Source organism: Desmodus rotundus, chromosome 7 (genome assembly GCF_022682495.2).
Source record: "Desmodus rotundus isolate HL8 chromosome 7, HLdesRot8A.1, whole genome shotgun sequence".
In the NCBI taxonomy this organism is placed as follows: domain Eukaryota; kingdom Metazoa; phylum Chordata; class Mammalia; order Chiroptera; family Phyllostomidae; genus Desmodus; species Desmodus rotundus.
In genome coordinates this window covers 76,725,736-76,749,482 of record NC_071393.1, presented here as the reverse complement: position 1 = coordinate 76,749,482, position 23,747 = coordinate 76,725,736, and the positions used below count along the sequence as shown (strand labels likewise).

The 23,747-nt window shown below is 37.5% G+C and overlaps 1 protein-coding gene across 3 annotated transcripts; it reads right to left on the bottom strand.

Annotated features, from left to right (window-relative positions):
* Positions 1 to 1,877: 1,877 nt before the first annotated feature.
* MAPDA (N6-Methyl-AMP deaminase) lies at positions 1,878 to 23,708 on the bottom strand. 3 transcript variants are annotated; one of them, XM_024567642.3, is made up of 11 exons: positions 23,420 to 23,708; positions 16,586 to 16,820; positions 16,217 to 16,347; positions 15,638 to 15,698; positions 13,201 to 13,288; positions 10,927 to 11,008; positions 8,698 to 8,824; positions 7,755 to 7,835; positions 5,505 to 5,643; positions 3,706 to 3,806; positions 1,878 to 3,120 (listed from the first exon to the last, which is right to left on the bottom strand). In XM_024567642.3, the coding sequence occupies exons 2-11, from the start codon at positions 16,646 to 16,648 to the stop codon at positions 2,926 to 2,928; spliced, it is 1,068 nt and encodes a 355-aa protein (XP_024423410.1). In that variant the 5' UTR covers positions 16,649 to 16,820; positions 23,420 to 23,708; the 3' UTR covers positions 1,878 to 2,925. The 3 variants fall into 3 exon arrangements, with proteins under 3 accessions (XP_024423410.1, XP_045058121.1, XP_045058122.1); XM_045202186.2 differs by lacking the exon at positions 7,755 to 7,835; XM_045202187.2 differs by lacking the exons at positions 16,586 to 16,820; positions 23,420 to 23,708 and having other exon boundaries at positions 15,638 to 15,688; positions 16,217 to 16,310.
* Between the last annotated feature and the right edge of the window lie 39 nt (positions 23,709 to 23,747).

Below are 23,747 nucleotides of genomic sequence, written 5' to 3'. Positions count from 1 at the left end.
CAGGAAGGCTTTGTGAAGCAGGAAGTGTTCAAAGGAGAGAAGATTATTGGGTAAATTGGAGTGGGATGAACATCCCAAAAGTGAGTGCTGAGTGGGTGAGAAATGGGAATATTGGAGAGCAAGGTGTTTTGTGCAGATGGAGCAGAGGGCAAAAGAGAAACCATAAGGAAGGTTACACAAAGCTTGGAGTAGCACAAAATTTGAGGAACAGTGTGATAAGGGCTGTGCTGGAGGCAAAGAAAGAATCACCTTCGCTGAAACATGGAGTGCCAGAGGCAGATCAGGAGGTGATGCTCCCCTCATCTACAGTAATTCAGGTGCTGCACTGTACTTATTAATAAGGAAACAGCTGGCTGGTACTGGAGAAGAATGAACAGTTATAGCAGATTAGCTCCTATGGAAAACAAGGATCAGAAACTGCAATATCTTGAGAAGATACTTTGATGGGTAGGTCAGAAAAGAACATGAGTAGATGGCCAAGGCCTAGGATAAGTAGCTGTTTTCACAATCACACTTTGAATCAGTCCTATAGCTGGGATGAGATCTTGAAGAGGAGAGGTGAGATTGAATGTTATGTAATTCACAGTCTACTGTTTTAGATGAGGGATTAATTAGGGTTCTGGTGTTGAGGGGTCCTAGTACAAAGATTCTAACATTTATTAGGAATTAAAGGGAGATTGTATCTCAATTATATTACCTAAGCAGACAGGAAGATATAAGAAACACCAGTCTAAATCAGTGCTTCAGGATCTGAGATGGTTTAGGAAGTGTACTATTGTTTTTTTAAAATGAGAGGGTTCTGTCTTTAGTATATATATCTGTGTATAGTCTTGTGGAAAAGCAGTAGTTGGGGTATCAACAGATATGAATTCTGGTTCCAGATGTCTTAAGTGTAAGTCAACATGCCTCCAATTCCCTTTCTGTACAGTAGAATGATATTTATACCTTAATCTGCCTCTCAGGGATACCATGTTAATAAAAATTCTATCTATAAAGTGCCCAGTGTTTCACAGATATTTTTTAAAACATGTACGTGGAAGTTATAATTAACTTGTTGCTGGTGGGAAAAGATAAATCTTTACCTGCTTTTTTTGGCTCCCTGTGTGGAGTTACTAGGAGAATGTTTATCTGAATCTTTATGTTCTGGGCTGAAAAACAGATTAGAATATGGTAAAAGAGAAATTAGAGTGAAAATCCTTCCTTGGTATCTGCATCCATATCCATTAGGCTCCATCATTACTGAACATGGAGTGTCTTATTTTAAAAGACTCAGGACCAGGACCAGCCCTCCAACCTCCAGATGAAGAGAGTGTGCAGAATGAATAGGGCAAAGGCAAAGTCTCTTACTGGGGAAAAACCAGTTCACCTCAAATTTGCTCACAAACCATTATCTGCTACCCAATCTGCCTTTCCAAGGATGGAATAAGTAAGAAATAATAGTTTTCAAACATTCTAAGAAAGAGAAACCAAGCCCACTGTTGGTGGAGCAAGGGAATCTATATACCCCTATCCTTTTAACACCCACCTTGTGGGTGTTAAGACCTTTGTGGGAACAGACTGGGTGGCATATGCAGCAAAGGAAATGAGAATGTATTAGCAGGAGCTGGGCAGTCATATTTATCTCCATCAGTTATTTCCCTACTGCTGTTACTTCTTTTCATTTATTTTCCCCATGCCATCTTTCTTCCTTTTATTGCTTGTGCTCTATGGCCAAAGCCACAGAACTTAATAACATATATAGTCTCTTTGTTGCTGCCATTTTCCTTTTACTATAATCTGAATGTTGTCAACTCTGTAGAGAACTGTTTTTATGGTGACCATGTAGGGAAGATGAGATATGAATGTAAAGATGGATCAATTCTTTCTCCATTATTCAATTCAAAATCTAAAATGAAAACTTTATTCATATATATTCAAACAACTATCCAGTGAGATACATGTTGCAAAGTTTTGATGTATAGTGTTACTGAGCATTCTCTGTCGTCATGGTGCTTAAAATAACAGATGTTACATGGAGATATTTTAGTTAGTTTAAATTCCCCCTACATCCATCATGGGCTCTTTCAGAAACAAAACTTTGCAATGACTGGAAGTCAGATTAAAGGTTGGAAATAGGGAGTGGGGGTGGAGTGAGGTCAAGGGAAGGGGTGACAAAAAATAATAAAGGTTGGAAATAGAGGCAGGCCTAAAGTACCCTAGAGCTCAAGAAGCATCTGGCCGGCATAGCTCCATATGGTCAAAGTAAGAGAAGAGAAAAGGTAAGGTAGAAACATTAAAAAAAACAGAAACTTGATTCCAGAGGAATTAATTAATCATAAGGAGAAAGCCATATCTCAGCAGCTAGCTTTATCTGTCACTAGAGTTACCTAAAGTAGATGAACTCCAACTACTGGATATTCGCAAAAGCCCATGGCATGCAGTATAGCCCTGAGTCCACAATTTTGGGGAATACTTAAGAGAGTCTGATTACAGTAAGCACAACAAAATACAGAGCTGTTGTCAGAAGCTGGAAAGCTTGAAGGTCTTGGAGGCTATCTGTTTCCCCCACTCCTCACCTTATTTAAACTAGTAATTCCAAAACTTTTCCTGATGAAAAACTACTTTGAATTTCCTGAAGTTTAAAGATCACTAATGCAGAAGGGCCATTAAGTAAAAATCAATGGTGGAATGGGGAACTTAGTTAGCAGCAATATTCATATCCCTCCTAGTAAGCAGCATATAGATAAGCTATGTAAGACCTTGGAGTCTGTTAGTCAATTTAAAACATACTTACTGAGCATCTACCATGAGTAAGGTACTAGTGATGGGGCCCATGCTAATTGGCTACTATTCTTCAAAGGGAGAGGTGAATGGTTTACTAAGAGGAATATGGCAAGAAGATCTTGGTCACAACACATACTGAAAAGTAATTCACCTCATTACAGCTTAAAAATGTAACACTCTGGGCTTCAGATGATTCCACTTGCTCTTCAGTTCAGACTTGGTACTCTCAGAAGCAAAGATGTAGTTGATGGATTCATAAGACAGATCCCATACCTGAGACGGGGTCAAATTAAATTTTTCAGCAGCCAGCTGGTACTCTTGGGAAAGGTGTGTTGCAAAAACACCCTTATCATCGGTCTGCCAATATAAGCAAGAAAGTTTCAAAATGAATCAGAAAATGATTTTTTTTAAAAAACAACAACTTATTTAGAGTCTACATATTTTCCTATTTACCGTGTTTGATAGTCTAAACAGGGGCTCATAAATATATCCATGCCTCTATAACTAAATGGGCTTGTTTACCCTTAAAACACACACACACACACACACACACACACACACACACACATTCTCTCTCTCTCTCTCTCTCTCTCTCTCTCTCTCTCTCTCTCTCTCTCTCTCTGAAGCAGTGGTCTAACCATGGCTGTGTATTAAAATCACCTAGGGAGCTTTAAAAACCTATCTAGACTCTCCCCAGATCATATACAGCAGAATCTCGAGGGATGTGTGGCGGGCATCACTATTTTCTTTTTAATGTTCCCCTAGGTAGAGTCAAACCAGAGTCACCCTGGCCCTTTGCAGCCTCTTATGCCCCTGTCCCCTCTCACTGTTTGGGCCTTATTATCTTCAGGCATGCAAGGCAGTAAGCTAGGTATCGAATGTCTGAAGTAATGCAACTCAGGGACTGAAAATGAACAAAATACTTCACACAAAACACCTTACACAGATCACGGAAGGATGGGCAATGCTGTACCAGAATCCGAAATGATGCTGGTCATAAGATGGAACTGTCTGACTTTTGATGTTTGAGGTCAAACAGAGTTCTAGATGAAAAGGAGAGAAAAGCCTTTTATTAAAAGCAGGTTAGACTCATTCATCAAGCAGATACATGAGAAATCTTTCCAAACTATGCTAATAGTTCATTATTTTACAAAATTGACCTTTCTTATGTGTGAAAATTTATAATTCAATTAGTGTGGTTGTGCAGGAAACATGTACAACTTACGGGGAGCAACTGTGCCAGACAGGGAATTAATATCCCCTTCACAGTCATGTGCTTCCCCCATTCTACTACAAAATGGAGAAAAAAGAGGAGTGTAAAAGCCAGTTACATGAAGAAGCCCGGGGATTATCTGAGAGTTGCTACACTTCTACCTGGTCTTAAAAGTGGAGGCTAAAATAAAGGTAAGATAATGGCAGCATTGCTTGAGGGTTACAGTATTATAAAAAGCCAGTAGCAGAAATTGACCTTTTCCAGGGCTTCAAAGAAAACCCCTAACCTTCACTCAGACAACCATCAATCACTGCCTGCTGCAAGTCCATCTTAAGAATGACTTCCATTAGCAAATTCCTGCCTTGAAACACTGGACCAGGCTCCCTAAGCAGAGGAAAATACTTCACCAACTTGATGGACAGAGTTTGCTCCCTTGGGTAAGGCAGCCTCAACACAGGGCCACTCAGTCCAAGGAATGGCAAACCCAGCCTGCCCCTTCACTTGGCTGGGAGCAGAGCTGAGCCATACCAAGTAAGATCTTTGTCACTATGGTTTGTTTTCTCTACTTTTGTTGATGTTTAAAAATTTCCTCAATAAAAAGAAAAAAAGCCTCACCCATTATGAATTACTGAAAATTCTATAAACAGTTTAATAGTGATAGAAGGTAACTTAATTTGGGGTGGTGAACACAATACTATATATAGACAATGTACAATTGTACACCTGAAACCTAGATAATTTTATTAACCAGTGTTACTCCCAAAAATTAAATTAAAAAGCATACCCACACAAGGGTTGTTGCAAATTGGTAAATTTGTAAATTCAATGAATTTATCATTCAGTCAATTGCTTCTTTCCCTCTTCAGAAAGGCCTTCCTCAACCATCCAACTAAAAGTGGTTATCTCATCTCTGTATCAGCCTGTTTAATTTTCTTCAGAGAACAATGGTATTTTCTAATATATTTGTTTACTGGCTCTTACCTATGCTAGAATAGGTTCCTTGAGAAAGAAAGCTTGTCTGTTTTGTTTACTGCTCTATTCCCAGCACTTTGAAGACTGTCTAAAACAGAGTAGGCACTTCATAAATATATGCTGTTAGACAAAAACAGCTCCAGGATATACATGTAGACAAGTGTGTAGTTGTCAATGGACATATAAAAGTACACTTCAAATTTTCCATAATTCTTAATTTTAAAATAAATGTTACATTTTCATAACACATGAATTTGGTTAAAGTCATTTCAAAATACTAGATGCCCCTTATTATTTCAATGTAAGACTAAGTTCCAGGAACTGGGGGATGTAATAGTGAACAAGACAGATAAGGGCCCTGCTTTCATGGAGCTTATATTCTAATGGGAGCTAAAACTTTCAGTTACCTAAAGGAATGCTCAGAAAGCACATACGCCAAGCACCTTTTATTTTATAAATGATACTTACATATTTAAAACAAAACTTCTCTACATACTGGTTGCAATCTAGGGGCTGGCGGTGGAAGGGACAGAGGACCTGAAGCCCTAAGGCTTACCCAGCGGTATCTTGTGTTGCTTCACAAAGTCCACCAGATCCAGGGATCCACCCTCACAGTTGTTGAGAAATGTCCCATGCCCGATTCTGTCAGGAAGCAGATCTAGGAGTACTTGTGTTTCTTTTGGGGGGTTTGGAATCTCAAAAGAGGGGAGAGAGAGCATCAATAACCTCTTTCAGTGGTTCTTTTTTTAAAAAAAATACCTGTATTTGTTCATGCAACACCTAGGACATGCTTATTGGTTTGGGAGAGAGGGAAAAGGAGAGAGAGAGAAACATCAATGTGAGAGACAAACATCAATTGGTTGTCTCATATGTGCCCCAACCGGAAACTGAACCCACAACCTAGATGTGTGCCCTAATAGGGAATCGAACCCATGACCATTCAGTTTACAGGACAATTTTCCGACCAACTGAACCACACCAGCCAGGGCTTTCAGTGGTTCTTAAAAGTGATTTTTTGTATAGCCAGGTTGTTTATCCCTGAGAAGGTAATGCAGACATTCTGGAAAGCTGAATTATTTATACCTTCCCAGTTCTCCTCTTTTCATTTTACCTTCCCATTCCTTTCCCAATATTCTAGATTCATTTCAATGATAATAACTATAGCCAATAATAATAAACACTTATTAAGGACCTACTTTGTGCCTTTTAACATACATTTTCCTTTAAACCTCAAACATCTTACAAACTATTAACATGAAGAAATTATAGCTCAGAAAAAGTAATTTTCAGAAACAAAATCCCATAACTCCATATGTATATGTATTTTGTGTTGTATATGTGTGTTCATATAAATGAGAAAAAGGTCTGGAAAAATATAAACACAAAACTGTTAACAGGATTGACTTGGGAGCACAACTGAAATGAGAAGGGGACCTTTCATTTTTAAATTTTTTTTTCTTTCTACCTTATCGTTCTCTACACTTGGATTTTCTTCAGATACATAATTGTTGTAGTTAAAAGTATAATGTATCTTAAACAAAAGTTGTCCAAGGTCATAGAACTAGTGAATGATAGAATGGTGAAATCTGGCTCCATCTAACTCCAAGGCCCAGACTCCACACACAGTATGCTCATGTTTTATTTTGACGAGGCTAGCTACATACATACCACAACCACCAATGTCTAGCTGAGCTTTTTATCTCCTAATAGTCTAAGAGACAACTCATAGTAACATATTGAAATGAAATGTTTTATACACAATGGATCAAACAAGAAAAGCAACAGTCACTATGTAAAGAGCTTTGATGCTGTGCCTAAGACCAGGGATAACTGGTTATAGGGACACATGTTGGCTGTTTCATTATATTGACCAATTGTTTCAGTCAGGTATCAGCTTGAGTCAAAGATCTTTCTGACCAGAGTATGAAAACATGGAACCTAGATTGTAAGTTCTGCCACTAGATTACTGACCCTTTGCTTGTAGACGTGAAAACCACCAGCAATGACAAGAAGCTCCAATTTGCTCCTTAATCTTTAAAGCATGATGCTATTCAGCCATCATATATTACCCCATCTAATACTCAAGATAACCCTATGAGGTAAGTAGACTAAGTACTATTTCCTGCATTTAAGAAACAAATCCAAACTCATCTAGTTGTATATATTATGTACAGGTTTTTGTATATCAAAAGAAAAAAAAAAGAATAGGAAGAAAGTAAACCATCTGTAAAATGGGGGAAAGTGCAGTACAGTCTCTTGTTTGCCTCACAGGGATGTGCTTAAGAAAGTGACTGTTCTCCAACCATTACCTGTACATTATCTGTCACTTGTTCATGCTGCCAAGGACCTGGGGACTGATGAGCCTTCCCTGTTGAGCCTTATAAAATGATGATGAGCTACTTCTTTTCTGGCTAGTACATGCAATAGATACATTGATGTCCCTTCCCTTGTGAGAACAAGTGAGATGAACCGGTGCTTCTTTCAATGTCAGCTTGCCAGTGACAAGGTTGATGATGGAAATTCATGCATTTTCTCTAGCAAGATGTCATTAAGTTATTTTTCAAGACATAGCTGTACCAGAAGTCAACAGCCAGCCTCCCAGGAGCCACAAAAACAAAAACAGTAACATAAGGGACCAAGGCAAGTCATGCCTTTACCATTATAATTTATGTTAAAAAAAATTTCTATTTTTCCCCTTCTAAAAATGTTTTTCCAAGCCAGGTATGTTTTTAGCCATTTAAAGATGACTATTATAATATTTTCTATATAATTACCCTCTCCTGCATGATTTTACAATATTATTTACCTCTGAAAGATGCAATGCCAACTTCAGACCTGCTTTTTTTGCTTCTAAAAGAGGTTCCAAGAAATCTTTTGCTTGTCCTGCCTTAAAGATAAATGATCGAATGAGGATGCATGAGAACTTTGGGCAAACTGAGGACCTGGGTACTCTGTCCCAGTAAACAAATAAAATAATGGCAGAAAAAAAAATGGCACATTGATTCATTTGTATATTTTGTTTATGAAGCACCTACAATGTGCTAGACACTGTGGGGAATGCAAAGGTGACAAAGATATAGTTCCTGTCCTCAAGAATCTTAAGTATCAGTGATCCTGAGGCCAATTAGCTAAGCGAAATATAGCAGTCACCAAATTTTATTTCTGGAAGGTTACCTAGTGCCAACAAAGAGAATTCCCTATCCCTCAGAACATTTGGCAATGTCTAGAAATATTATTAGGTGTCACAACTGGGAAGTGCTATTGGTATCTATGGATAGAGGCTAGAAATGCTGCTAAAGACCCTACAGTGCACAGGATAGTCCCCATAAAAGAGAATTATTTGGCCCAAAATGCCAATAGTGCCACAGGTGAGATACCCTCCTTGAATCTGACATTCAAGAAACTCTATGCCAGCCTTTCTTCTCAACTGGGGATTCTACGAGATAAGCTCTATCTTTAGACATTCATTTTATATAATGAATTAACTTCTATGTAGAATAGAACTAGCTTGTATACCATCTTTAGAAGAATGGAAAAAATAATATTGTCATGTAAATCTTTTTTTCTTTTTTATGGGGCTTAATTCTTTCACAGAACCCTGGTTAAAAACAGTTGCTGTAGACATTCCGGTCATCTGAGGGTCTAGTCTACTGGATCTCTGGAGAATGCAGGATGCTTCAAGTCAATCCTTATCCCACAAACTAACCTGATATTTTAAAAATAAAATGTATTCAGGAAAAATAACTTACCTTAGGGTCTCCACTGAGGTCAAGGCCAAGAACTGTATCTTCAGTAGAAAGGAAGAATTCTTCAGCAAGTTTAACAGTCTCCTTGGCCACTGAAGGGCCACCTCTTCTGTCGACTGATATCAAATATCTTTAATATAAGAAACACAGTTGAAAATGAATATGACAAAAAGGACAACTCTTGAGTATGGCCAGAAAGCAATGACAGGTACATCTTATTATAGGAAATATATAGCCTAACAGACGTGACATCTTACTTTGCTAGAGAGAATGAGATGTAAATTCCTAAACAGCACCAAATATCTAGTTAAGTGTTCAAATTTCCAATTGTCTGATGATCTTTTGTTCAATTATTTAACAGTTCATTCAATTCTGTTGGTCGATGCATTTCAAGTGTCTTTTAATCTACAGCCATTCCCTTTACCCACCTTCCCCATATCTTTTCTTAAATTTATTTGTTGAAGAAACCAGGTCATTTGTCCTATAAAGTTTCCCACAGTCTAGGTTTTGCTGATTGAATCTCTGTGTTACTAGCATGTTCTCCTGTCTCTTGTATTTCCTATAAACTGGACATTGGATCTAATCTAGAAGCTTAATCAGATCAGGTTAAATTTTTTGGCAAAAGTGTTTCATAGGGGGTATTGTGTTCTTTCATCAGGAGGCTTAGATTCATTATTTCATAATGATTACAAAATTGGTAATATTCTAATTCTAACATGTATCTAATAGCTGATACATATATTGGCTGGAATTCTATAAGGAATCTAATACTCAGAGAATATGAGTATTATTGTTAATATTGTATAATTTTCCTCCAGCACTTGTTAGTTTATCTATTTACTTACAAAATAAAGAAATTTCTCCAGCATTTATTTATTTACAGAATTTGGATCAACTATATATAAATTCCATGTCTTTTTTTTTCACTTAACAATTTCTCCTGCCATTAAATAATGTTATAAAACAATATAAATCATATGAACATACCAATGTAATTGTGTTCTTATTGCTGGACATTTTAGGATCCTTTCTACCTTTTGTTATAAGTAACACTACAATGAAGAATCTTGCACACAAATCAATCTATTTCCTTAGGATACATGTTTAGAAGATAATTACTGGGTCAGAGGAGAAACTTATTTTCATAGATCTTAATACATATTGCTCTTTGGATAGGTTTTATTAATTATATATAATCACCAACAGTGTAAGTTCACAAACACTGGTTATTGCCCTTTTTTGGTAGGGGAAAAGTTGAAACTTACGGTACTATAATATTTCTTATGGTATTATGAAATATTATACTTATGGCATTATGGTACTATAATATTTCTGTTTTAAATTATTGGGTTATAATGGCCACTTGTATGTCTTCTTTTCTGAATTTTTGTCTTTTGGGTGGTTTTTTAAATTGGGGTGTTAGTCTAGTTAAGATTAATTCTTAGAGATTTAATAGCCAGAAATGATACAGCTAGCATTCTTCCTTGGAGGACCTATTGAGCCCTGGCAGTGTGCCAGTTCTGTTCTAAGTACTGGATGTGTAGCAGTGAATCAAAAGACAAGGTTTGTGGCCTCACTGAATTTACACCCTAGTGGGTGAGCATATATACACAAATAAAACAAGATAGTTTCTGACCTGGTTAAAAAGACTGCCATAAAGGAAATAAGTGGGGTGACTAGAGGATCTGGGGAGGACACTTTAGATAAAGTGAATGGAAGGCCCTCTTGAGGAAGTAACAGCTGAATTGGGACCTGAATAATGAGAAGATGCCAGCCATCCAAGGATAGGGTTGGTGAAAGTGTGTTCTAGACAAGATACAGGAAATACAAAGGTGCTGAGGTGGGATATAGTTTTGGACTATCTGGGGAACAGAGACACCAGTGCATAACAAGTGACAATTGGTCCAGATGAGGCTGTAGAAGAAAGAGAGGCAGTCAGATCACGTGGGACCTTGGAGGCTGCAGTAAGAAGTCTAGATTTTAGCTGAAGGGTGATGGAAAGCCATACTTCACTATAGCAGCCGTACTCAGAATTTTATTGCCATATGAATAAATTCAGAACTGCATTCTCAACATTAAAGAACAGGGTTCTTGACTGTTTTTATCTATTATAAGATAAAAATCAGTTATTGGTTGATTTATAAAAATCCATTATACCCACAGTCGAAGTAGTAAAATTTTCACACATTCTGGATTTTTAAATGGTGGCCACTAAACTACAATGCTTCTTACCTAACATCAATGTCTAAGTTTTCTTGTTTAGACTGTTTTATACCCTCAAGTACAGATTCCACATAAGTTTTTTTAGTCATTCCTGAAAAGGACACAAAGAAAACATATGTAAAGAGATCATCAACTATTTCATCCTTCAACATTAGTAGCATCTCTGTGTGAACAATTACATTTTCACTTTATGTTGAGACAAAAGCATACTTGAAGATGAATTAAAACATGGCCTTTACTGATATATTTTAGTAAATACTAATTGAACTTTCAAAAATTTGGAAAAAAATGAAGTACTACATAAATAAAATTTTAAAAATACATATAAAATACAAGCCCATTTAAAAATTTTTCTTAGATTCAACAGACATAAAATTATTGTCACAAATTGTTATGAAAATTTTTAAATGTTCTAACAAAACAACAAGTGCTCTTCTAAAACCTGTCCTTAAAAAAACAAACAAACAAAAAGTATATTTCTCTACTAGCAGAATGTTTTCCTGCTGGTCCAGAAAAAAAATCTTGAGTTCCTTTCTCCTCAGTTCTGCTCAGGCTCAGTGTTTCTCATGAAGGGCATGAGAAACTAGAGATGTTCTTAAAGTGTGGGTGATTAAGTTCCCTTCTGGGGGGCTCTGAAAGAGCACTCTCCAGAACAACCTCCTCTAAATACTCTCATATGCTTACTTTTGGTGGGAAGTCTCTAGTAAAGCTCAGGAAATTATAAAGAAGAAAAATAAAAATAACATTAATCCTACCACTCTCTTTATATATATATATATATATGTGTGTGTGTATATATATATTTTTTACTAGATGGGATGCTACTAGGTATACATGTATTTTGTTCAGTCATTTAGCACTATCTTCTGAGCATATCTCCATGTCATTAGAGTGTCCTTGCAACTATTTTTAATGGTTGCCTAATATTCCACTAACCTCTATTTAACAATTCCCCTATTGTTACATACTTAGGTTAACACTGCCCTTTTGAATCTCTATTTAAAGAGCAAATCAGCTCTAAGAATTGGCAGGTTTCTTCCATCCTTCCCTTTCACTACCCTCACCATCATAACTTGGAACTGATTCTGCAGTTTAAAAATGTGAGATCTTCTGCTGCCCTGCCCTGGTGTGGTTTAGTGGATTGAGTGCTGACCTATGAACCAAAGGGTTGCAGGTTCCATTTCCAGTCAGGGCACATGCCTGGGTTTCAGGCCAGGTCCCCAGTAGGGGGCACATGGGAGGTGGCCACGCATTGATGTTTCTCTCCCTCTTTCTCCCTCCCCCTCCCTCTGGAAATGAATAAAAATCTTTTAAAAAATTAAAAAAAAAATCTTCTGCTTGTCCCATTTGTCAACATTTACTTTATTATACGAAGTTGCAAAAATTGTACCCCCTGAATGGTTACACGTATCAGGGTGCAACATGCCCTGGTAGGATCTCTTCAGGTCACAAAGTACTAATAGGAACCCGAAGATCCTACATAATATGTCTCGATGCTACTCTTATGGAAAGAGGGTCCCAGGAAATTTCTCCAGACCACATCCAGATTTGCTTATCTCCATCCAGAGAGATTTCACCACAACACGGCTTGCTTCTGGCCTAAGACACTAGTTGTTCCTGAGAAGTGACTGAATAACCTCACTTCAGTGACTGTCATAAAACATGATTCTGCATCTACTCAGTGGCATTTTCTCGCAAGTGCTCTTGATGCAGGGGGCAAGAGTTAGCCTATGTTTAAGACAATGAAATTATAAGGAGCAAATGTCCTTTTCTCATAGTGAGAAAAACAAGGAAAACAAACGAAAATTTTGCAGGCCTTTTTATTTCCCTTAAACAAATAATACCTGACTTAATGTTTTAAAGAATAACTTATTCATTTTTTTTAAATACTTTTAAAAGATGTTATTTATTTATTTTTAGAGGGAGGGGAAGGGAGGGAGAGAGAGGAAAAGAAACATCTATGTGAGATAAACACAGATTAGTTGCCTCTTGCACAGGTCCCAAATGGGAACTGAACCTGCAACTCAGGCATGTGCCCTGACCAGGAATCAAACCAGCAAACTTTCCCTTTGCAGGACGATGCCCAACTGAGCCACACCAGTCAGGGCAGAATAACTCACTCATTAATAATGTACATCATAAATGTACATCATAAGATTTGGAAAGAAGATTCTATTTTTACAATAGAGTAAAAGTAAGTGCTTTGTATTATCATCTTGTAAACACATGAATGACAGAGCACATAGAGAAGAATACATTGGCTGAGAAGAAATTATATTCTACCTGTAGTATTTTCTATTCTAGGTGTGCTCCTTAGTTCCAGGTACTTGACACCATCATCTGCAAATTCTTTAATGACATCTTTTGTGACCTGAAAAATAAAAGCAATGTACATGATATTGATAATATAGGTATAAGGGTCCCAATGAAAGTACCAAATGCTACAGCTTTATTTCATTCATTAAATTTGACTTGCAAGTCATGTAATTAAGATTATCTGCTTTGTCACAATCCTGGTGGAAATCACAACATAAATGCAAAATTTCCAGTATCTTTCATCACCCCCTATCACTTCTACATTAAATTCAAATCTGCACATCATTCACACTTCGTTTTTTTCTCTCCTTTTATCCATTTTTCTATTTCCTAGTGTTCATAACAACAATTTGATAAAACAGAAATGAGGCAAAACTAAAATCAGTTAAAACCATCTATGAGTGTGTAGTACTAGGTAGGCACATATGGAAATGAACAGCTGATATTAGGCATTACTGATGTACCATTCAGAGTCATGGCTTAAGGTTCTTATTCAAGTTATTTAGGAATAAGTTGTATTTTTCAACAAATTCTTTAGGCAGGGTTAAATTTTCCTTAGAAGTATTTAGGAAAATTCCTTGTAGGCAAAGAAAATAGGTAATAAGTACAAGTCAAATTGTATGCAATTTAGCACAAATCTCAACAATCCAAAAATTACTAAATGACCAGGGTAAATTATATGTAAAGGCTGAAGGTATGTTTTCCTTCTCTGACATCAATCCTAAAAAATGCCAAATCTAAAAGAAAAAATACCAGGCTGGGGATACTGTGACAACATGCCCTAGTTAGTCCACACAGTTGGTATCCTAATCTTAACCTGCTTTGACTATGTGCCCATGGGCAAGCAAGTGCAGTATGCTGGCAAAGGAACAAGGGCTTGGCTGGTCGTGCAGATAGTGCCTCATGGAGTGGCACTACCTTAGTGGATTCACAGCAATCCAACATCTGAGTCTCATCTTTTTTTTTTTTTAATTAAAACCAAAAAGGAATTTATAACAATATAAATGTGATGGGTGGCTCGGATTCACCAGGAGACCTAGAGAATCACCCTCAGAGACTACATACCTTACAACAACAGAACAACGCTACACCAAGATGGATACCAAGGCTTCCTCCACCACCGAGCATGAGCCTGCAGCTTCGACATACTAGACCCAACGGCAATGCTTCTCTAGGAACTCTACACTGCTGCTTTTGCCACCATCAGATTGTGGGCCTCATTTCTGCAGGTTGCGGAACTTGCATCTTGTCAGTGCTCCAGAGACCCCAACTCATTCTACCCCTGCTGACAGGAGACTAATGCAGAAGCCTATTTGTTAATGTGTGCATGACAAGGAGGGTGTGAATCAGCAACTTCAGTGATCATATCTACTATTCTGGGCACCCCTCATCTTGGTGGTAAGATACCTATGAAACTGAATGAGTAACAGAAGGTTGCTGGCAAGTATGGAATGAGAGCAATGGAAGATTTACATAGGCCACAGTGAGGCCTGTGGAATGATCCCTACCCCATGTCCAAGAATACTTCCTTGGGGTCCATGTCTGTGTCTCTCAAATTCAGCCCTGACTAAAAATTCCTCAGGTGCAGGGATCACGTCAATCCATCTTTGTATCTCCCAGCCCCTTGTGCTGGAATACTATGGGCACTCAGTCAACTTTTGCTGAACTAAATTTTTAGACTCAACTCTCCTCCAAAAGGTGTTTTACTGTTTATTGTGAGGACCAATCTCGGCCAAGGAGGAACATTCTTTCTTGACCAGTCAAAAGTTAGTTATTCAGAAAAACAAGTTATACTTCTTACTTTGCATTTTTTCTAATGATTAAGAACACTCTCAGGATTTTGTTTCTCTTCATTTATAAAGAGGACATTTTAAAATGCCATCCAAGTCAGATCAATGATACGGAAGCCAGTCTTCCATATCATGGAGACTCTAGTTTCATGGAGCTTTGGATAAGAGAACACAGTGGTGTCCTCTATTCCTTTATTCTCAGAGAAAGGAACTATTTCCCTAGGGAGTAATAATTCAATTTCTATGCACTTCTTGAACTTCCTCATTCTCTATAACGTCCACCAAGGCAGTGAAAAATCTTCCAAGCAGTAGGGATAAAACCTTATCAAAGTCATTTCTGTCTGTGGTTAGCTATTATGGAAAATAGGGCCAGATTTTCTCCTCCATACTATCCTCCATCTAACAGAAGATATCCATCTAGTTCTATCCTTATATCTTTTACAATGAACACAGTCTTTTGATATTAGCTCTTAGGCATGTGTCTTACATTAGTTTTGAAAAGAGTTGCCATAAAAAAAGCAGAAAACATTTTTTATCAGACTTGATGCAACAGGAGAAAAGCATAAATTACTTAATAATTTTTAAACTTGTCTGAAAATTGCTTTGTTTCTTACCATTAAAATATCTTCAGGGCTTGTAGTAAGCTGATGAATAATCTGAAACATCTGAAAACATCTATAACATTAATGAAAAGCTTTAAAATACTCTAGTCCTCAAAAGCTCAAGATGAACTCAGTAAGTAATTAATAGATTTTAGGCTAATAGTAATTATATATTTATTTAAAAAAACTACAGAATAGCTTCTTTGAAAATTATATTGATCTAGAAAGATGAATGGCTGAAAATAAAACATTACTGATATTTTTAAGTGGGAAATACTAGTTTCCCTTTTCCACCACATCAGCCTCTCCCCACCCCCGCCTGGTAGGAACAAATAGAGGAAAAATTAATAATCCTATACTGTTAAGTCTAAAGAATATTCCAATATAGTATAACTTTACAAACAATAAAAATCATTCAAATTATTGTCAACAGCCTGACAAAATGCCCTATGAAAAAATGCCCTATGTCAGGTTATACTCTCCATACCAGATGGATACCCTATTCCTTTAACTACTAAAGTCTGAATTCTTACCTACTATGTACAATTATAGAGAAAAAAAGAAGTGTGTCTAAAATCTGCCCAAACTCACTCTTCTAAAGTTCTTTTCTTTCCCTTATCAATCATAGTCATCTGATCATGGATTTTAAGACCCGGTTTCTTAGCTATTAATTTCTTCATGGTATTAGAACTGATGGATCCATTCAAGTGGGCATGAAGTTCCTAAAAACAAAAGAATACAATCAGTGCAACATATCAAGATTCCACTAGATTCACAGCATTATACCAGGTACTTGATGTTTAAAGTCTGTAGTAGGCAAGTTACCTATTACATTTAGCTTTATAACTTTTAAAGTTTACAAATTATACCTATAAAATTTACTTTTCTTTTGTGAAAAGAAACAACACAGAAGACATTATGATTGGCAACCACTCTAGAATTCTGTGGTTGAATTCTCACCACTTTAGGTAATTCTGAGTAAAAAGTTCTCTTCCATTGCTGCTGGTCTTCTGCCTCCATCATGATTTAGCAGAATAAAAAGGTCTTTCTCCAAACACTCTTATTATTGGTATGAACAATACAATGCATTTCAGTCAGTCAGCAAATTTTTTGGTCATGAATTTCCTTCAGATTGCTTTATTTCCACACATTTTTATAAGATTAGCTCTAAATGTTGCTCTGGGCTCAGCTTCACCTGTTCAAAGAAATGTGAACATTTTCAGATGTTGACATAAAAGCAAAGAAACAGAATTTTGCTAATTCCTTAAAAGACAAAAGCCCCTCCAAAGCTAATTTAAATGAGCTAATAATCTGAACTAGAAATAAGAAAACATAAGAGGTGGATTACAACCTAAAATGTTGTTGGATGTATTCCTTACCAATTAGCATTTTCTAGAAATCTACTTCTAAAACTAGAAATTTACAAGGCCTATAAAAGTTTACATTTTTTAATTGTTTAAAACATATAAAGGAAAAGCAACAACATTGGCTTCAGTGGACCTAGGTTAGTCCTTTTACTATTTGTGCAGTGAGTAGCCATGTGGCCTTTGTCACTTAACCTCCCAGTTTCAGTTTCCTTATTTGTAAAAAATTGAGAAAAATGTAGAGTAGCTGTGATGATTGATACAGTAATTTAAATTGCCCTCTTGTGTGTTTCCATATAATCCAGTGACTACCTTTCACTCAATGCTTTATCATACTGTCTCTCAATCATTGATTTACTTGTTTTTCTCCCTCACCAGACTATAAGCTTTCTATGGACAAGGACCATGTGTAATACCTAACACAGCGCCTAGCACATTACAGATGATAAATAAATCCTAATTTTTCCTTTGCCTCTGAAGATGGCAAAGGAAGATGGCTGATATATTAAGATAAAATTTCAAATGAAATTTAGTGATTTGTCAAAGTAGTCACCTTGACTCTCTGGGTTGTCATATATTGATGATGATGATATTAATAATAATAGTTTCAGTTCAGAGCCTATGGGATATGTGACAAGCACTTTTTTTTTGAAAAAGACATTTTTTAAAAATATATTTATTGATTATGCTATTACAGTTGTCCCATTCCCCCCCCCCCACTCCACTCCATCCTGCCCACCCCCTCCCTCCCACATTCCCCCTCTATAGTTCATGTCCATGGGTCATGCTTGTAAGTTCTTTGGCTCCTACATTTCCTACACTATTCTTACCCTCCCCCTGTCTATTTTCCACCTATCATTTATGCTACTTATTCTCTGTACCTTTCCCCCCACCCTCCCCGTTCTACTCCCCTATTGATAACCCTCCATGTGATCTCCATTTCTGTGGTTCTGTTCCTGTTCTAGTTGTTTGCTTTTGTTTTTGTTTTAGGTGTGGTTGTTAATAACTGTGAGTTTGCTGTCATTTTTACTGTTCCTATTTTTTATCTTCTTTTTCTTAGATAAGTCCCTTTAACATTTCATATAATAAGGGCTTGGTGATGATGAACTCCTTTAACTTGACCTTATCTGAGAAGCATTTTATCTTCTCTTCCATTCCAAATGATAGCTTTGCTGGATAGAGTAATCTTGGATGTAGGTCCTTGCCTTTCATGACTTGGAATATTTCTTTCCAGCCCCTTCTTGCCTGTAAGGTCTCTTTGGAGAAATCAGCTGACAGTCTTATGGGAACCCCTTTGTAGGTAACTGTGTCCTTTTCTCTTGCTGCTTCTAAGATTCTCTCCTTCTCCTTAATCTTGGGTAATGTAATGATGATGTGCCTTGGTGTGTTCATCCTTGGGTCCAGCTTCTTTGGGACTCTGAGTTTCCTGGACTTCCTGGAAGTCTATTTCCTTTGCCAGAGTAGGGAAGTTCTCCTTCATTATGTTTTCAAATAAGTTTTCAATTTTTTGTTCTTCCTCTTCTCCTTCTGGCACCCCTATAATTCGGATGTTGGAACATTTCAAGATGTCCTGGAGGTTCCTAAGCCTCTCCTCATTTTTCCGAATTCTTGTTTCTTCATTCTTTTCTGGTTGGATGTTTCTTTCTTCCTTCTGGTCCACACCGTTGATTTGAGTCCCAGTTTCCTTTGCATCAGTATTGGTTCCCTGTACATTTTCCTTTGTCTCTCTTAGCATAGCCTTCATTTTTTCATCTAGTTTTCGACCAAATTCAACCAATTCTGTGACCTTATTACCAGTGTTTTGAATTGTGCAGCTAATAGGTTGGCTATCTGTTTGCTGCTTAGTTGAATTATTTCTGGAGCTTTGAAGTGTTCTGTAATTTGGGCCTTTTTTTTTTTTTTTTTTTGGTCTTGGTGGGCCTGTTACATAAAGGGGCAGAGCCTTAGGTGTTCCCCCGGGGCGGGGTAACACTGGTCGCTGTGCTGTGACGCTGTACATGGGGGAGGGGCCAAGAGGGAGCAATGGCGCCTGCTACACTCTCCATCGGACTCCAATCTTTCACTCCGCTACCCACAATCAAACTGGGCCCCTCTGGTGCTGGTTCCCGAGTGGGTGGGCTTGTGCACACTCTAGGCCCCTGTGGGTCTCTCCAACGACCTCTCCTTTGAGGCTGGGAGTCTCTCCTGCTGCCACCCCAACCCCCACGGGCGTTTTCAATCAGAGGTTTGAGGCTTTATTTCCCTGCGCTGGAGCCCTGGGTTACACGGTCTGCTTCACTCCCCGCTGTTAGTCCCAGTTTATCTGTGCGCGAGTGTGGGGCCGCGCAGTACTACCCGCCTCACTGCCTGCCTGGTTCTCCGCCACTCTGAGTCCGGCCCTCTCGGTTTATCTGTGCGCAAATGTGGGGCCGCAGGGTCTACACTCCGCCAGTCTCAGTCCCGCCACAGTAACTCAAGTCCTCTCCGCCCCTGCTGCCTGTCTCTGCCCCTCCTACCGGTCTGGATGAATGTTTCTTTTTTATCTACTTGGTGTCGGACTTCCTTGCCATTGGATTTTTTGTCAGTTCTGGTTGTGCGAGGAGGTGCAGTGTGTCTATCTACACCTCCATCTTGGTTCTCGAAAAGACAAGCACTTTTAATAATGTAATCTTTAATCTCACTGATAACCTTACAAAATAAATATTAAATTTCTTACCACATTACAAAACAATAAATTGACACTGAGAGCGGTTAAATAAATTACCAAGATATTAAAATAGGCAATAAAGAAAATAGTTTGTACAAGACTAGACAGCCATAGATATCCACAGAAAGGCCAACTCAGTATAAGTTAAAAGTGGCATTTCAATGGAATACCACATTGTAAGTGCTTAGTAAATAGTAATGAATGAAAAGTATGGAATGTTTAATCAATACGTTTAGTATCTCTACCGAAGTACATGAAAGATGTCATTAAAATGGAAAAACATACTTTATCTTACATAGGTAAGTCAATGTGCCATAAACTGAATTACAAAGTAAATGTTAATCAAAATACTCTCAAAATTATTACTCAGAGATTGATAAAGTTCATGAAAGACTTAACTTGTAAAATTATCCAGAAAAAATTCTGAACCTCAGAAAAATAATACCTAAAAATGGTGAAGATCTGAGTAAAAGTTTTGGTACGAACAGAACTTGGTATGGTCTTTTTGGAAAGCAATTTGGCTACATTTATCAACACACACAAACCCACATATTTATTGATCCAGTAATTCTGTTGTTAAAAATTTATCATTTATAGGATATGTACAAATACATTTCTTGTAGCATTATTTACAATAGCAAAAAATTGGAAACAACCTAAATATCCATTAGTGGGGTACTGGCTGAATTAGTTATATGTATCGACCCAACTGACTATATGAAAAGACTTCTATGACATAATGTTACTTCCAAAAAGTAAGTTGCAAAATATACGGTTTAGAAAGATGACATGAGTAAAGTATGTATGTATGTATGTATACATACAAATACACTGTCTTATGTATTTTTATCTTTAGTCCTAAAACACATATGAAAGGGCATATAGAAAACTATTACTACTAGGATGTGCGTTGGAAATGGCAAAGTTCAGGAGAGAATTTTACTTTATGTCATATAGTTTTGTGCAATTTTAAGGTTTAACAACAAGCATATAACACTTGATTACTTTTGAAATACTTTCAATAATTAAAATGTTCAATAATTAATAAATTTAGATAATTTACTTAATTTTAATAAATTAAATTTTAAATATTGAACAAGTTAATCATTTAAAGTAATTGTTTATAAAAGAATTCTTTAAAATGTTGCAAAACAGCTTTATTATTATGAATTGTGAGAGGGAAGAACTTTTATGGTTAGACAAGAGAATGATAGCCTAAAAAAGCCAGTTAAGGCCCTGGCCAGGTAGCTCAGTTGGTTAGAGCATTGTCCTGATTATCAACAAGGTTGTTGAGTTTTTGATTCTCAGTCAGGACACATACAAGAATCCACCAATGAATGCACAAATAAGTGGAACAACAAATCGATGTTTTTCTCTTTCTCCCTCCCCCCTTCCTTTCTCTCCCAAAAATCAATATATGTATATTTTAAAGAGCATTTAAGATATTTTATATAGTAAGCTGGTGACATCCTACTCTAGGATCCTAACCTTACTTTGCGCCACATTCAAATCCTCCTCCAGCATTGGCTACAATGTTAACCTATGGAAATTTGAAAGCCACCAAAACAAACACAATCTTTGCACATTTGAAAATAATTGTTGTTTCACTAATCCTCGCCTAAGATACTACTAGTAATAATACCACTCCTTGGCAAATTCAACTTTCCTAGGCTGGATTTCCCATGGGCCAGAAGAAGCTGTGGTGAGAGTGAAGAAATGATTGGCAACATACTGAGATAAGATCTTTTCACATTTGTACTAACAGTTTATCAAGTTAGAGAAGGACCAGAGCCAAGTCTCCTGTGTCAATAGTACTTTTTTCATGACAATAGGTAGAAGGGGTTCAGAATAATAAAAATATTTGTTACTATTTATTAAGCACTTCTATGAACCAAGCACTATGCTAAATGTCTGTCTGAATCTTCACAACAACCCATAAGGTAGTATTACTCCCATTTTACATAAGAACAGATTCAAAAAGTAATAACCGGAAAGCCATCATAAGATAACCGAATCATAAATTTCATCCTATTCTCTTTCTTCTTGAATCACTTTTCTTGATTTCTGCTGTTTACTAGAAAATATTTCTAACATATACATATCATATCACATACACTTTACTAACATCATTAAAATATCATTTCTATAGCGCTATATATTTTTTCAAAGTCCTACAACTCTTTTTGCCCCCTCTTTGGTCCTCAATCAACTTGAGACAACTCATGAAGCAGACTTAGTCCCCTCATTTTAGAGATGAGGACCCCTCGGCCCAGCAGGCTCAGGGGAGTCCTTCTTCCATTACCTTCAAAGGCAGTTCCAAACTCTTCAAGCATTCCCCTACAACCAACTGCTTCACACTGAAGTGACAACCCAGATACCAGCTTTACAGAGACAACGGGAGTCATCAGGCATGAATTCCCTCTGTTTCTCTCTCCCCTCCCCGACACTTACACTTACCTTTATCTACACCCCTTCTTCCCTCAGGAGTCAGAGAAAAAGGATTCATTCCCTTGTCTCCCATACTAATTTGTGCCCAGAACCCCATTCCTTCCCATATATCCTAATCTTTTACTCCACTAGTAAATCTCATTTTTCTGTTCCTCCAACCTCTCTCTCCACTGGCTTATTTCATTCAGGGGACTGACATGCAAGTATAGTATTTGCTTACACCTAAAAAAAAAAAACAAAACCCAAACTTTCTTTTACTCCACACTGCTCTTTAACTACTTGCCCTTTCTCTCGGTTTCTTCTGAACTAAGGTCCTTGAAAGTGTAATTTAGAATGGCTGCCTCCATTTACTTATCTCCCATTCACTGTAACACAGCTTCTGCCCTTACTGCTCTAGGGAAATTGCTCTCCCTAAGGTTATTAATAGGTCTTAAACACTACACCTAAACGAAACTTTTCAACTAACAAAACTTTACCCTGACTCAAGCTTTTGAGTTCCACTATTCAAATTCAAACTGGCTAGACTTCAAAACTCAAACTTTTAACCATGATGCTCTACTGCTTCTAGGTAGCCACACCTATAGTTACCATCTCAGCCCCCAGTTTCCAAATCCTAATTAATAAGTTATGTTTCCTTAATATCTCTGGAGGCTTTTCTCTACTGGTGATTACACCCAAACACCCAATTCAAAATTTGATAGTGATTTTAAAACCCCAACAAGACTCAAACCATATCATGAGGGAATAATCATCTCTCTTCCGTGATTCCCTCACTACCCTAGAATCACAGAACTTTGAAAGTGGAGGGGAATGTCATTTTATAGCAGAGAAACTGGGGTTGAGTAGTTTACTTACTGTCAGCCTAGCACAAAGCAGGGGAATACAGGAAATAGTATGTATCTGTGGGGAAGAACTTATTGGGTGAATCACCACCTCTGTAACGGTTTGTTCATTTTGCACCTGGCCTCACTGACTTGTTTTCAGAGTCAAATGGGTTTTCTTTGGTTAACAATTCCAAGGGTGTCTAACCCTTGGCCCAGGATGGCTATGAATGCGGCGCAACACAAAATTGTGAATTTACTTAAAACTTATTTTTTGCTCATCAGTTTTCATTAGTGCTTTTGTATTTAATGTGTGGCCCAGAGACGCCAAAAGGTTGGACACCCCTGAATTAAAGCATTAAATTAGCACTAGTAGTTAGTATCCAAGGAACCACCCCTTCTTCTACTTGCCCACCAACGTCAGTGGTGTAGATCTTTCCCTCCAAATTCTGGCTGCCAGTCCCCACAGACTCACCTCTTTAAAACTTGTCCGCAGTTGAGTCAACTATGAGAATTTACATAAAAATTTCCCTTCGTACGGAAAAGCTTGAAGAAAAGTCACAACACGTGCTTCCCTGACACACTTAACGTGTCCACAATAAGCCGTAGCGGGCAGTCTTTCCGCGAAAATGCAGTCCCAGACAATCAAATAGTCAACCACATTCAAATTTTAGCATAAACTACACCCTCCTCAATTCAGATGAGGGAGGCGCGCTCTTCCCGGAAGTGACGCCACTAGTTCCCCGGAAGGGGAGTCACGGCAGAGGGTTGATTTTTCCGTATCGAAGTCCGCGAGGTATGTA